The following is a 16993-nucleotide window of genomic DNA, read 5'->3' as shown; positions in this document are numbered from 1 at the left end:
TTATTTCAACGCTGTTGATTAGGTCAATTAAATTGGAATAAATAAAAGCATAGGATAATTATATGTAAGAAATTGATAGTATCTATTTTTAGTTAGAGCAGAAAGATAAGCAAAATATATCATTCCTATAATTCTGAATAAAGGAAAGTTTCTTTTCCAATTTAAAAACTAGTATATCGGTATAATTGAACCTAAAGATGCAGGTTTGCTCTTTTGTTGCTCTAGGAAAATGATCATTTCTAGACTGAAAAGTACAGTTGTTTTCAACAAATTCTCCAAGTTATTAAACTAAAATCAATGTACATGTCAAATTACTAGGTAAATATAGATAGAAAGAAAGGTCTTACCTCAAGACACTTCCAAATGAAAATTTCAAAATAATTAACTAAAAATACAGATTTCCCCCCCTAAAGTTATAAACTATGTGAATACAATTTTGTCATTGGGAAATTCTTTAGACTTTTAAATCACATTTGAGATTTTTTTTAATTATTTTATTATATTCAAAAGATTAAGAACTGAAATCCAAAAGAAAAGAATTGAACAGAAACAGAACAAAACTAAACAAAAATATTGAAAAAGTGTGAATTAAAAAACCAAAAACATATATTACCTCGCCTAGCTGAGCACTGAAAAATCTATTGTAACAATAATAGCTTCTCCCCTTGCAAAGCAAGTCCAGAATTTATAAGCTCGTACATCTATTTGCAATCCAATTGACCTGTCATACATTACATATGTCAAAGGAAAAATAGTTAACATTTGAAGCTTTTGAGGCTATCATTGCATGTCACAACTCCTACTAATTAGAATCACCTACTTACTTTATGTCTCTTTTAGTTTGGAAATTTGTCATATGGGAATTTCTTTCCTTACTTCTATTTCAGCGGAATATTAGCAAATGTTGTGCTGTAGCATGGTTTTTGTTTATGTTTTTTAATCTCATTCACATCTTCCCATTTTGCACAATAAGAAGGATTATATTTAAACCGTCTAGTGAATAGAAAATTAACATACTAGCAATGTGGTGTGGCAAAACTTTACTTTTTTTTACCAGCAGGATATTAAAACAAAATATAAAATAATTCAGAAATAATATATCCCACCATTACTTTAAAATGGTGGTGTTTTGTTAATATCCTCAGGGCTATTGCTTTATTCTAATGTCAATACTGTATCACTATGTCTTTTGCCACTCCCTACCTTTCCAACAAACTGCTGGGAATTATTTTATGATTGGTTCTTAATAGCCATTTATTTTAATTGTGGTTTTTTTTTTAAAAAAAATCTTTTTTGTTTTTCTACTTTGTCCACTTAAAGTGACTATAACAGAGAAATGTATGTATTTTAAAAGAAGTATAGAGCTAGATTCTAGGTGAATTAAGTAGAAGAATGCTGCTGATTTTTGTTCCATAAATGTAAGAAAGTAGAACTCAGGTTCACATTGAACTCAGATTTTTCTCTGAGTTCAGTTCTGGGCCCGGCTCAGAGTAACATCCTCCTTGTTTACTAGATTGTAGCAGTGTTTGTCAACCTGGACAACTTTAAGATGTATGGACCAACTCCCAGAATTTCCCAGCCAGCATGGAGAATTTGAATGGCTGGGGAATTCAGCGAGTCGAAGTCCACACATCTTAAAGTTGCCCAGGTTAAGAAACACGAGTCTACATATATAGAAAATTGCCACCTAGAATCTTCTGGGATGGGTAGCCATATTGAATCAAATAATGAAAGTTCCTGTGGGTCTTGACATATCAGACCTGTGGCAGCAGAAGACTTTGCATATTCAAACACGCATTATGGACAAATGTTTTATTTTCCTTGTTGAAAGGGAAGAGGAAGACAGACATTTTAGCTGGGCACAGAAAGCACAGTACCATTTCTCTCTAAGTAAAAGCAAACTTAAAATGGTCAGCGTGTTCTGACATGGAATCTTGCTCTAGATACCAAAAGACTTACCTGAAAGAGAACAATTGATTATCACTTCCATTAATGTTGCTGAAGTACAAGCCCTGTAGGAACATTATATGTTTTTAAGAGAAAAAGAGAGAAAAGGCATACCACTTTTATTTCCTAATGCCTCTAAATTCCATGCTTTCACATGGTTTCTTGACAAACAGGACATAAATAGAAGCTTATGGTTGCCATGGCTACTATATACAGCATTCTCTAGCCCATTCTTCTCAGATTGCAAGGACTCATATTTTGTTTTCAGGTAAATGGGGGCTTTTAAAATCCAATTTTGTAATGGGTCGTATTTCTTCTTTTCCTTTTTGCTTGAGGTTTAATTGTTGAAATTATGGTTGAACTAAAAATGTGGAACATGCCTTGCATTTTTAAACTGTTTAGAAATTTAGTATTTTTGTGCACTGTGCTTTTGTTGGAGAAGAAATTTTCATGGGGCATACTTACTTCAGGAAATAGAAATTAATATTCTGATTAATATCACACTCTAAAGATGTGAAGCCTCCCCTTAAAAAAAGAAAGAAAACTAAAAAAAATGAGATTTTTTTTTCCTGATTTCTTCCAGAGGCACTTTTTTTAAGAAAATGGAAATAATATATTTTAAAAGACCCATTTTAATATCCTTGCTTTAAACAACACATGAAGGTGAAAATATGAAATAAATGTGTTAAATATATACCAAATATAAAAATAGACCACAGAGATCAAGAATCTTGTCTCAGGATAGGCAAATATCCATTCTTCAGGAATTCATGAAAATTATAAAATGTTATAAAAATGCAGAATCCAAGACTGAAACTTCTGATAGTACTTTAGATTCAAAAAATGATACTGGGTAGATAATGTTTAATACAATGGGAATGTATTTTTTGTTCTCTCCTTCATTAATTTCCTTTATATTAATATTTTCTGAATCTATTAGTTGTGATCAAAGATGGATGTCAAAAAGTCAAGATAGCAGTCACAACCATATAATCAAAGACCTGGCTCTTTTTATCTGTGCATTACCATAAACAACGTATTTGATAACATAGCTGTGACCACTATCTTAACTTTTTTGACCCCATTGTTCAGACAGTGATCCAAAGACTGAGGAAAGAAATCTGAAGATACCAGGACATAAAATAAGTTCTGTTTTAGATTTTCCATGATCTGATATTTTAGAGATGGTGCATTGATTAAGGGAGAAAAGTATTCTTTTTCTTAGCTATTGATACTTAATATTTGACAAATTATACATTGCAGCTAAAAGTAAAAAAAGTTGCTGCTGAACAGCCATGATGAGTAGCATTAACTAAACTTAAATACAATTAGAATAAATCTGAAGGGTTCTTCACACATATATACTGTACACACACAATGTAATTAAAAAAAACTTCTATTTGCATAAATCTGCAGGTCTCATTTTCACAGCTGTTGGTTGTTCTGACAGCAAGATAGCTACATATCTGATTCCTTTTAGCATAACTGGTGGGAAATATATCTTTCAACTAAAAATATCTTGCTCTGAAAGAAAGATTGCTACTTTCCAAAGTTAAAATCACTGTATACAGCCATATTATCTTAAAACTAATGTTTTTCCAATGCAGAGGTTGTCACAGGAAACATCCTGGAACACTGTTAGAATGAATCATATTATAAATGGTGGTTTGATTTTCTTAGACAAAAAGATGATACTTTTTTTAAAAAAGTTCAAAAATGACTGCAGTTCCATTTAATACCAGAACCAGACAGTTACTACCAAGAAATAATGTAAATGATATGAGTCTTCTTTTTCTCTATGTCTTACTATGTGAGATACTCAGATCTGTGGAAGAATTTAGACTACTGTATGTTGGTTTCACTGTGAATCACGTTATGATCTGCATTCAAATGCAGAAACAAAGTTGAGTTCAGACTTAGTGTTTAACATCTGAATGGAGGCTTTTATGATCATCTGAATATTGTATCTGTGGCATACTAGAAGCTATAAATCTGAGAATAGAAACTGGAGAATTTTTTCCCCTATCTGAGGAATAGTACATGGAAAACACTGATGAAATACATATAGTCTGCTAGCTATAGATACCTTTAGGAATGGTAGTAAATTGTGGTTTTGCTACTGTACTTCTGAAATTCAGTGGTGTTCCTTGGTTTTTACAAAGGTTTATTGCTGTGATGTGTTTCAGATTAAAATACATGCTAATGATATGATATTTTTTGAGGGGGGGGGGAGTTATTAGGAACTCCTGCTAATAAACAGAAGCATGCAGTTTTTACCAATAATACCATCAGAGCAGTGTACTATCAGTTAACTACTTATCATTAACCAGATTGTCCCTACAATCACAAGTCTGGTACTATTATGATGCTTATTTGCTTATTTCAGTAAAGGATATCTAACTGGCGTGTTTGTTTATGTTTTGATATAGGCTTTCATGTCAATGTTTCAAATCCTGACACAGGAAGGATGGGTGGATGTCATGGATCAGACTCTCAATGCTGTGGGTCACATGTGGGCACCTGTTGTTGCTATTTACTTCATTTTATATCACCTTTTTGCTACCCTGGTAAGTTGCATGCACCATATGCATATATAAATTTTTGAAACATTTTTCATGCTGACTCATGAGTGCAAAACCAGGTCATCTGATGTAACATTGTCAGTAGACCTCCAAGGATACCAAATACATGTTTTATCACTTTATGTTACATGCAAAGTAGATTCAGGGCAGAAACAGTACAAAGGAAGAATAGCTCTTTTCTTTATTTCTCTACTGATCAGTTCTCCCATTCAATTGCTTCTGGGCATTTTAAGTTTACTTTTACAGAAGAAAAATTGTCAGTGAGAGAGCTGTTAGGAACAGGAGGAACTTTCTTTTGATTGATAGTTGCTTCTATCTATTTCTTGAATATTATATCAATTCCAGATTGGGAGTTAGCATTTCCTAAGATAACTTCTACCTTTACCTAGTGTTGCCTTCCTACAATTTTTGGACAATGGCAGAAGCTTTCATCATTGCCTTGAATTGTCACATGTCCTGCTTAGAGATACTCAGCTGTTGAGTTAGGGTTTTGGCATCACTTTTAATTTTATTATATGAATGTTTTACATTTTAACAGTATTAAATAAGATCGTTTTAGCTATGGTGGCATAGTGATTAGAATGCAGTGTTGCAGGCTAATTTTGCCAACTGCTAGCAGTTCGATCTTCACTGGCTTAAGGTTGACTCAGTCTTCCATCCTTCTGAGGTTGGTAAAATGAGGACCCAGATTGTTGGGGCAATATGCTGACACTGTAAACCACTTAGAGAGGGCTGTGAAGTGCTATGAAGCAGTACTTAAATCTAAGTGATATTGCTATTGCTATTACTGGCACTTTGAATAAAGATTGCTACTTAGATCCCAGGAATGGATACTCATTGAGGCAAATATCTGTACAGAATTGTTTGGCAGAACCAACTTCCCTCTTGAGCTCATGGATTTTCACTTGTCAATAAAGACAACTATGTTAATTCTTGGAAAGTATCTGCAGTTTAGATCTGTAACGTGGTGATCTGTGTTTACAAAAAATTCAAGGTGATTTTAAACAAAACCATGCTTCCTCTTTAATCTAATAGAGTAATTATTAATATTCTGGATCACAGCAAAACAGGGATCATAATGAAGCAAGAACATGCATTTATTATGCAAAGATTTTCTATAGTTTCATTGCATTGCAGTCTTCCTATAGCAGTAATTAAATAGAAAGCTAATAAAAGACTTGGGGCAACAGCTGATAATTAGGAGTTAGTGTTTTGGTATTTTATGATGTCCAAATTAGCACATGAAAAATGTCATGCTATGGTAAGCTAGCATAAGAGCAAACCAACATTTACTTTGATATATAGATAGATATAGATACAAATATATACATAAATAAAGAGATAGAGATATAGAGATATAAATAAAAACTATGATATTCTGTTCCCAACATATTTTGGAGCAGTTTGCTGAAGCCAAATGACCTCTGTATTGCAGAACACATCGAATGGATGCAATTTTAGCAGATGTTCATTGCTTTACATTTCTGGGATGTAGAACAGGTGTTTTTTTATAAGAAAGGAAGTCTCCAATCCAGTGGAACATATGTGAAAAAAAATCTCATTAAACTGAAGAAACATAAGGATTGATGGTGTTATCTAGTGCAAATCTGGCGACTGCAATAACAGCTTCCTCTGCCAAGCAACTATTTAGTTCATTAAGGAAAGGATTTTGCCCTTTTTTGACCTAAAGTATAGTTATCTAGACAGAAATTGAGTTTTCTAGAACTTATATTCCCTTCTATCCTTGAGACACATACCCTTCTAAGGAGTACAGATTTTCCTGCATCCCTTTCCAACATATATGTTATCCCAGGATGTTCATATTCATACATTAATGTCTGTGCATATACATATATGTATGCATATCTTAATAATACCACTATTTAGAGGTTGTTGGCCAGGGGACCAGAGGGGACAAATCCTGAAAACTGCCTTATGCAAGCTCCAACAATTTGCATGGACATCACAACATCACAGGAACATATGAACGGGGCAGAATCAAGATGGCCTGACACTGCTATTATCTTTTTAACAAAAGCTCTAGAACCTGAGGATGCCCCTGTCATGATTACAGCATTTAGAAGTCCTGTAAAACTTCAGTAACCATGACCAAAAAAGCTCCAGGAAATTGTAACAGGGACACAAGCAATAAAGCAGCAGGAAAACATTGCAGCAAATGATAACTTTCCAAACTCAGAACGAGAAGGCGGGTAAAGTTCAAAAGTGCTAATTGTATGCACTTGAAAACAGATTCTGTAGAGAGCTGAGAGAAATGAATAGTTTTCACAGCAGAGGCTAAGATAGAAGTTACATTTGAAAAGCAAAAACTGTGTTAGGAGTGAAGTCTATTATTAAAACTCAAAAGGGGATGGTGAAGTTAAATAATAAGCTGAGGTTTAACTGTTCTTTTGTGATAATGCTATAGATTTGTTTTTGACATTCAGTAAAAATCTTCCTTCTATGCCTGTCATTCTCAGCCATAGAAATGGGAAACAATCTGCCTAAACTGCACTGCATTTTGCACCCAAGGCAAAATGATCAAATCTTGGAACAGTTTTTCATTATGTTTTTAGCTGGAGAAGTGGCCTGAAGGAGAGTGAACTATTATTAAGCAATGTATATGCATGCATGTATGTAGTGTATGTACTATATGTTTGTATATACATAAGCGATCCATAAAATCCCTATCCAGAAATCCAAATAGTCTACAAATATATATCTCCTCTATTTTGGACTTTTTCTTTATATTTACCTGATTAAAAGGATATTAATTTATTAAAAATATTAAGTATTCAGTTCCATTTTTTTAATTTTGTAGATTCTGCTGAGCTTGTTTGTTGCTGTTATTCTAGACAACCTGGAACTTGATGAAGATCTAAAGAAACTTAAACAAGTAAGGTTGTTTATGTTGGACATTATTTATACCAAAGCTGTACTATAATACATTCTCTTCTCTCTTGAAAATATAGATGCCATCTTCAGAAAATAAAATAAGAGATGTGTATAGTATACTAAAAGTTGACATACCTAAATATTAAAGATCAGTTGAAGAGGCAGGGGAAGGATATCCTATGTTTATATTTTTAGTAGTGTTTAGCCCACTACTGTATCATTTTTATCAAAATAATTACTTGAGAATCCAGGCAAGAGTATCATCTGACATTTCCTGAGAACATTAAGAGATGTTGTGGCGCAGTGGTTAGAATGGAGTATTGCAGGCTAATTGTGCTGACTGCTAGCAGTTCAAGTCTCACTGGCTCAAAGTTGACTCAGTTTTCCATCTTTCCGAGGTCAGTAAAATGAGGACCCAGATTGTTGGGGGCAATATGCTGACTCTGTAAAAACCTCTTAGAGAGGGCATCAAAGCACTGTGAAGCGGTATATGTTAAAATGCTATTGCTAATTACTATTGCTATTTATTTTCACTACAACAATACACTGTTTTCCTAACCAACTACAAGTGCAATACAAGGAACACGCTTAATACCAATGCCTCATTGGCAAAGGAGCTGAATAACTTCTTCGCTCGCTACGAGGTGAAAAGACCAGACCCCGTAGCCTCTGCTGGCCAGCCTTCTGATTCTCAGCCACTCACCCTGTGTGAACACCAAGTGAGAGCTGTATGGAAGGCTGTGAATCCCAGCAAAGCCGCAGGCCCAGATGGGGTGCTGGGGATAGTGGTTAAGAACTGTGCTGACCAATTAGCAGGGGTCCTGACAAGGATCTTTAACATCTCCTTGCAAATGGCATGTGTACCATCATGCTTGAAAGCAGCTACCATTGTCCCAGTCCCAAAGAAAACTCAAGTTGAGTGCCTGAATGACTACCTATTGCATTAATGTCTGTAGTCATGAAATGCTTCGAAAGACTGGTTCTCCAACATCTTTGGACATGCCTCCAACTGGATTTCAACAAACATCAATTTGCCTACAGGGGGAACAGGTCGACAAACGATGCCATAGCTACTGCTGTACACTCTGTAGCAAGCCATCTGGAGAAACCTGGAAGCTATGTCAGGATGATTTTTATTGATTACAGCTCGGCTTTCAACACCATTTTGCCGAGCACTCTCATTGAAAAGCTGACTGACTTGAAATTTTCCCCCTCCATCTGTGATTGGATTAAAGACTTTCTCAGGGACCGGTTACAAACAGTGAGGGTCAGGTCTGTTTTATCCACACACAAACCCTGAAGCTTTGCACTGGCTCGCCACCGGGCTGCGAGCTTAGCCCCTACCTGTATTCGTTGTACACATATGATTGTGTATTGTCTGACCCATCTACTGCGATAATTAAGTTTGCAGATGATACCACCGTAGTGGGTCTTATTACAGGTGGAGATGAGACAGCATACAGGGCGGAGGTACAAAAACTATCCATATGGTGTTTCAAGAACAACTTGCACCTGAACATCGGCAAGACGATGTTTCCTCTAGACTTCTGGAGGAAAACAGAGGAACCTGTCCCACTTTACATCGGGGGGGCTGTGTGGAGAGAGTTTCCTCCTTTAAATTTCTGGGAGTCTACCTCTGTGAAGATCTTACCTGGAAAGTTAATACAACCCAGGTGGCCAGAAAGGCCCAACAGAGACTCCACTTCCTCAGGGTCTTGTGGAAGAACGGGGTAGAACAACGGCTAATGACCCTCTTTTACCGGTCTACTATAGAGAGCGTCCTCTCGTACTGTATTGTGGTTTTATGCTGGTCTGACAGCTGCAGATAGGAAAGTATTATAGAGGTTGGTGAGCACAGCACAAGACATTATGGGCTGCCCCCTGATACCACTGGATGACATCGCCAGGGCTCGCTGCCTTGAAAGAGTGAGGAAAATTCTCAGGGACAACTCACACCCTGGTCGGTATCTCTTTACTCTCCTATCATCGGGTAGGAGATATAGGAGTATAGCCAGCCGTACCAACAGGCTGAAGAAAAGCTTTTATCCATGGGCTGTTAGGCTCTTGAATGGGAAATAACTTTATAAATTTTATGTATGATTGACTTGTGAGGCCGGTGTGTTGTGCAATTAGTTCACATGGTGTAATAAGATGGAGGGTTTGTTGTCACTGTGAGTTGGGGGTGGGGGCACGAAGGGAGGCTCAGTCAATCTCAATGTATACAAGGTTGTACTTTGACAATAAAGGTTCATTCATCCATTGGAATGAAGATGAAGAATATGAACAGCATCAACAGAAGAAAAGAAAATAATATTAAGCGTAGGGGCAAAATCGAACCCAAGAAGAGGCACTGAAATACGTCAGAATGGTAGAGTTGGGCAATAAAGCACTGTAAAGCGATATATAAGTCTAAGTGCTATTGCTATTCGTATTGCTATGGTGCACATGGAAGGACAGACCGCACTTCCTTTCTCTGTAGATAAATATAAATATACAATACAACTTAAGTCTTAGCCATCTCTTGTTCAAAAATTAGCTAATCCCAAATAAGTGCCACCTTTGGAATTTATATACCATTAGCACAGAATCTGTCGGTTTCCTTCAGTTTGATTCCTATGTGCAAACAGGAATGTTTCCTTTATGTATACAGGGACTGATTATTTCCAGTTAATAATAAATGTAGACTTTTAACCTACTGCACTTATGCAGAAGCTTTCCCATATAAACAAATAGGCCACAGCTATGTCATGGCAGATAGGTATAAATAAGCAGTGCTCCCCAAACAAGGAAATGAAGTCACAGGAAAGGTTAACTGTTGGTAGATTGCTGGGGGGGGGGGTGTAGAGAAATATTTTGTTGAATGAGGTGCCAAATACTTTTGAGCGAATGGGGAGAAAGTGCAATAATGAATATACCAGTACCATAGCTTTTCAAGTTTTATTAACAGATGTGATATAGATAGATTTTTACGGTCTTTTTATGGTCTCCTTCTGTTAAAAAATATTGAAGAGATTCAATTTTTCCCCCCCTTTCTCAAACCTTCCAGAATTTAGGGGCATGCCACTTTGGATTCCATAATGTTTCTTTTTTATATGATTTTTTTATTATTTTACTGTAAGTCAGTCTTACTGGAGTGAATAACACTGTATGTAAAGACACTGCCAGAATGTGAAATCACTGAAGCAACTTAAATGATTCAAAAAATAATGGAGTGCCATGACAAGTGTGTATTTCCTTGTAGAACTCTCATCCCCTCCACTATCTCCAGTGGTAAAAGGAAAAGGGCTTTAGAGAATAGTTATTAGTGAATAGTTAACTTCAGTGGCAAACCTCAGATTGCAGGATGTATTAGCTGGGGGTTTTTCTTCAGCACAAAACTCAGCATCATCCTAATGGGTTTTAGAACATTATAATTTTCATTCTCATGGAGCAGAATTCTTAATGTATTTCTTCGGGGAATGTTTTCTTGCTTATGAATAGAAAAACAAACAATTTTATGAAGCATGATTTATCACATAAGGGTGCTGAACTAAACCACATCCTCATGTAAACCTTCAGAAATTAAATTTAAGTACATACTTAAAAGTGAAATACATGTTTTAGTAAAGGATAAATTTCAAATTAAATTATTTTAATCAAATACTGTACTTAGGAAGTTGTAAATAGTCTACCAGTAATACTGTCATTTTGTAAAAATGCATAAAGAATTTCACAAATATCAACCTAGTACATATTTTATTATTAACAAAAATCATTTATTTCACATCTATGCATAAAAGTGATCAGCATGAAAAGTAGATTATTGTTTCTTTGTTTCTTAAATGTTGCTATATGTTAAGCTAGTTAGTGTTTGTGATGGCACTGAAAGAAAAGAAGAAAAAAGAAAAGAAAAGAGCTGTAATATCTTTAGGTAAAAGTGTTCTGTTACAGCATTCAGCTCAGATTTTTTTTTAAAAAAAGCTAGTGAAAGAACATGCTATTTTTATAAATACTGCTAGACACTACTGCTGCCACTGGAGTTTTTACTTGATTGTCTAAAATTTAGATGAATATTCTCCAGGACTTCATAGCTTTGGGGATATTTTTTTCCCTTGAATATTTCCTTGTGAACTCCTAGATCTTTCATGTATCAAAATAGTTTTGAAATGAAAACCAATCTAATACTTTTAGTAAGAATAATTACACAGAAATGGAAACAAAATAACTATTCTCCAAAGCACATGAAGACAGGACAAGAAGCAATGGATGGAAACTAATGAAGGAGAGAACCAACCTAGAAATTTCCTCACAGTGAGAATAATTAACCAGTGGGACGAGTTGCCTTCAGAAATTGTGGGTGCTCCATCACTGGAGATTCTTAAGAAGAGACTGGACAGGCATTTGTCTGAAATGGCATGGTGTCTCCTGTTTGGGTGGGGGTTGGACTGGAGGACTACTGGTGTCCCTTCCAACTCTATTGTTCTGTTCTGTTATTTGTTATTCTTTCTATGACCACGTGTATCCATCCCATCAAGCCGAAAGAAAATTCAGAATGGTATAGGACAGGGGTAGGCAACCTTGGTTCTTTCATGACTCGTGGACTTCAACTCCCAGAATTCCTGAGCCAGCTATGCTGGCTCAGGAATTCTGGGAGTTGAAGTCCACGAGTCATGAAAGAGCCAAGGTTGCTTACCCCTGGCATAGGATCTCCTGCCATGTGCAGGGGTTAGACTAGAAGACCTCCAAGACCCTTCCAACACTACTATTCTATGTTCTATGTTGCAAATTCTTACTGTAGAACTTTCTTGCTTAGGTAATAACCAGGATTAACTGGATAAAGCAGGCATCTTGTTCTCCATTTTTATTCTTTATTCATTGTCTTATTTTCCACAAAAACTTTCTGGTGCTAACAGCATTTCTCTTTCCTGTTGAAATATCTTATTGCTTTAAAGCATGAATGCCACTTTAATTATACAAAAGCCAAGCTCAAGTATTGGAAAAAATAGTATTCAATGTGCAGATGTATTTGGTGCTTCCAGTTATCATAAAGAGCTTTAAAACTTAGCAAGAATCTTTATCTCAAATTAATCCATTTTTGTGAAGTTTTCTGAATATATATTTATATTTACATGGCACAGACTACTGATATTGTTTTGGCTCAGATATTCAGTCACTTCTGACTCTTTGTTAACCTGTGGTAATACTTTGAAATAGGTTTACCTGTCCATAATAGCTCATTGCATTTGTGTTCAGGGACATATCTAGCCACTAGTCTTTGGTCAGCTTCTTTTTCTATTACCTTCAGGATAATAAAATAAAATATGTTGGGGTCCTTTCCAATGTCTCTTGTCATTGCATTGTGCAGTGTCTTTTATCGTTGTGCATCCAAAATATTTAAATGTTGGCTGAATTATTAATGCTTAAGAAGATTGATTTTATTAAATTTTTTATTAAAAACAGTTTATTTCTTTATCTGCTTGTGTATTTACTTATTCATTTTGTGGTGTTTGTACCTCATACCTGTCCATGGGGTCGCGATGGGTCGAACACGACTTTGCAACTAACAACAACAATACCTCATACCACAGCCAGAAAGGTTCTCAATAAAAAAGACGGTTTCCAAAGTGTTGGGCATTTCATCCTCAACATGAAGTCACTCAGCATGGCTAGCCAGTTTTAGGGAAACTGTACCTCTTGGTAAGAGCTCTTCATTCCAAATGCACCATTGATTTCAGACAGATCTGACCTTTTCAAAGGCTGTATCATGTGGATTAAAATAGAATATATTCATGAGTTCCTGTGAACATTTTATTTGTCAAATATCTGTGTGCCTTTTTCATATATTTGGCTGTTTAACAAAATGACAAATACATCTTTGAAATGTGTAAATGTAAGTCCTCAACCCATGATAGTGACTCATAAAATCAGAGAAAAATGACATTGAAAAAAGTTACCTATTACTTAATTGGCTATTCAAACTTGTTAAAAACTGTTCCAGTCTTCGCTTATTTCTAGTTGATATGGTTACATTCCATCTTGACAAAGCTTGCAAAATCAATTTAGAATGCTAACATTGGGCTTAAACAATATTATTAATATTGGACTTAAATAGACTCCAGTAAGTATTATTAATAAAACTATTGTTTTTATGTTGTTCAAATGTAAATGACAACTTTTTCTGGTCATATCAAAATATTATTTATAATGCTGGGATTTTTAAAAATCCCCAGTGTTCACTCCAGCTTTACAGATTGACTGAACCTGTTTCTCCTCCTCCTTCTCCATCTTGTTCTCCATCCTGCAATTTCCTGACATATGTCAGAAATCCTTTTGTCCAGTTTCTGGTAATTCAGTGTACGATTGTAGCCTTTAAAAAATTTAGGAAAGTAAATATATTTTGTCCCTTTCTTGCTATGCCCCTTTTTGCCCTATTTTTCAAGATCCTTAGTCTGATCCTCGAAAGAGATTTGGGGGTATATATGTTACTGCAGAGGGAATGAGAATGGAAAAGTTTATTTTTTGTCAGCTAATGTTAGGCATCCCACATTAATATTTCATGCTCTCTCAAAGCCTCACTTACTTAGTGAACATCATTGATAAATACCTGCTACCTGAAAGTTCAAAGATACTTTTGCAAATTCTTAAACATTTTCTTTAAAAGTTTAAACAAAAGTGCACCAAAGCTTTAAAAAAAATGAATTCAGCTATGAACTCAGCTATGATACAGACTTTAAAGCTGGAAAAGTGACTGTAAAAAACTTTTACATATTTTGAACCTTTGGGGTATAGTTGTAAGTTATTGGGTGGATGAGGTTAAAATAATGCAAGCACTTTCTATAAATTGAACAATGCAGAGGAAGAACAAGATATGCACCATGCTGAGCAAATATTGCACCCCAAAGTGTTCAAAGGCACTAAGTGAAGTTAAATGCCTTATACTTCCCAATAGGTAGCATTATCTCAGCACGACAGATGTTGTGAGGCATTGCAGAATGATTTTGAGCTTAGATTATTTTAAAGCATGTTATTAATCATTATATTGTTTCAGCACAATGCTTTTTCCTACCCTTGCTTATATATTCTTCTGCTAGACTGCCCCACAAATGAGTATTTTTATTGCTCCTCGGTTTTGTTTATTAAAATTGGCCACACTTCGTGTTGCTTTGTACAAAGATAATTATTTTATTTGCTTTTGGCTTAATGTATAAATTTATCCCAAACAGAACACAGAAGCTGCCACAGGAATGGTGGCATGGGTTAAAATTGCAAAGGATGAGTTTGCATTACTATGGCTTAGTGTAGAAAGAACTCCCAAAGTCTTCATTGGAAGACCAGAGTGTTTAGCCTATTTGGGGGAAGGGACTTGCCATGTGGTTTTTAATGGGTGAAATGTATGTCAAAATGTTTGCAACTTGGAATCACAATAGCAACAGATACTGGCTCCAACATATTTTCTGCAGTTCTGCATAAGAAGCCAGCTCCCTCAAATCTTGAATTAAAATTGCAACCCCTATCCACACATATATACACACACTCACACACACATACATACACAAATACAGTTCTGGTTTAACATGAAAAGTAACTTTAATCTTACAAAGCTTTTTCATGTTTTTGATATTTTTAAATAAAGTGGCATTCCATACCCTAATCAGGCCCCAAAAAGCTTTTTTATATGTACCTAAAGGCTTTATTATAGGATGAGATATTTCATTCCTTCCCTTTGAAAAACCAACTGATCTGGAAAAGCTAGAGAGGGCACTTGGATGGCAGATCATCAAGAACTACCAGGATATATGATTTCTTAAACTCTTGCAGTTTATAACATTATGATTATTGAAAAATAAATTGTCATGATGGGGTGTGAAAAATATAGCAACTTGAAGGAATTAGTGATTATGTGAAACAATCTACATCAGAAGTAACAAAACTGGGAGAAACTGTAAGTGACTGGATGGGAAATGGATAGAATACCTGGGAAGATGTAATGCATGACTTGTGCAATAACATCTATATTTAAAAGTTTATAATGATTTATAAAGTCTTATGAAGCTAGGTAATTTGAGGGATCATGTCTCCCTATTTCCATCTACTGGTCTCATCAAGTCTGGAGAAAGAGGCAAATTATGAATCTTATTTATTAAGGAGAGCGCCATCAGATGGAACCCAAAAAGAAAGCCTTTTTCTCCTGCAAAACCTGCCCTTTGGAACCACATTGCATTGGAAGTTAGATTGGCCCCAACTCTTGATTGCCTTTCAAAAGGCTATGAAATCATGGCTTTTGTATCATGCCTGGGGATCTGGTTGTGGTTTGGAACTGCTAGATGGTTACATATTGATTGACTCTAGTCTTAACTTACATTTGCCTGATTATGATTATGATTATTATATTTGTTCTAACTTTGGTTTTATGGGGATTATTGTTTTATTAGGATCTGCTTTTGTTTATTTTGAGATTGTTTTAATGATATGAGCCAAACAGAGTTACAAATCTAAGATGAGCAGGTCTACATATCATAAATGGCATGGGTCCGGACTATCTTCGGGAGCACCTGCTGCCAGCATCAACTTCCCATCATCCTGTGCGCTCCCACAGGGAGGGTCTCCTCAGGGTGCCGCTGGTCAGGGAGTGCCGGCTGGCGGCCCCCAGGGGGAGAGCGTTCTCGGTGGGCGCGCCTGCCCTTTGGAATCAGCTGCCTGTGGAACTCCGGATAGCCCCCGACCTTCGCTCATTTCGCCGGGACCTAAAAACTTGGCTATTCGAGCTTGCCGGCCTGGACTGAGGGTTTTAGGTTAAGGTTTTAATTTTTAATTATTTTGGGGCTATTTAATTTTATTTTATTTTAACCTGTATATATTGTACTCTTTTAATTTGCCCTGTAAACCGCCCTGAGTCCCTCGGGAAAAGGGCGGTATATAAATCGAAATAAATAAATAAATAAATAAATATAGGCTAACTAAAAACTTCAAAAAGAAAACAATAGCAAACCAATGCTGCATTGCTGCAAAGAAATCTACATGAAAACAATAGAAACGGCCCTCAACTCTAAAAGGTGATACTTGAGATATAAATTTGATAAATTCTGTGAATAAGTTGCTACTAGTTGTCTCTTAATAGTCTTTTCTATTGTCCAAGAGCCCTTTTAAAACATGAATACTGCAGAACTGTTATCTGCCATTCTTGCCTTTTTGGCAGTGCAGTTTTATTAAAAGCCCTCCTCTCTTTCTCCTTCACTTTGTACTTTTCATTGGGGGGATTCTGAGCTCCATTTGTGTTATTTTCCCATCTTTGACTGATGTCAGTTTTTCCCCCTCCTGTCCTTCTAAAATACTAGTTTACCATTTGGGTGAAGAGTCTTTGTCATTGCTTTATTTCTCTCTCTCTCTCTCTCTCTCTTTTTAAAGAACAGCACACAGGCTTTAATTTTTTAAAGGACACACACGAAAAAATGAAGCAGAATATATAAGACCATGTCACAACCTGTCATTAATGGACTTTTGAGTCTGTGATCAGCAGTTTCAGAATCCGTCAGTGCAAATTCACTTGCAACGTTTCTGATTCCCAATAGTTGTGTCTCTTTTTTATAGAAGTG

The 16993-nt window shown here is 35.8% G+C and overlaps 1 protein-coding gene across 2 annotated transcripts in view; it reads left to right on the top strand.

Annotated features, from left to right (window-relative positions):
- Positions 1–16993, top strand: part of NALCN (sodium leak channel, non-selective) — a gene marked incomplete at both ends in the record, with an annotated part of 220409 nt that overhangs the window by 164924 nt on the left and 38492 nt on the right. For both annotated transcript variants that reach the window (XM_083361666.1, XM_083361665.1), the window contains 2 exons: positions 4377–4514; positions 7348–7422. In XM_083361666.1, the coding sequence (XP_083217792.1) occupies positions 4377–4514; positions 7348–7422 (213 nt within the window). The remainder of the gene's footprint in view (positions 1–4376; positions 4515–7347; positions 7423–16993) is intronic.

The sequence above is a fragment of the Vipera ursinii genome, assembly GCF_947247035.1.
Source record: "Vipera ursinii genome assembly, chromosome: 4".
Taxonomy (NCBI): Eukaryota; Metazoa; Chordata; class Lepidosauria; order Squamata; family Viperidae; genus Vipera; species Vipera ursinii.
The sequence above is the reverse complement of the archived record's forward strand: the minus strand, read 5'-3'. Positions and strand labels throughout refer to the sequence as shown.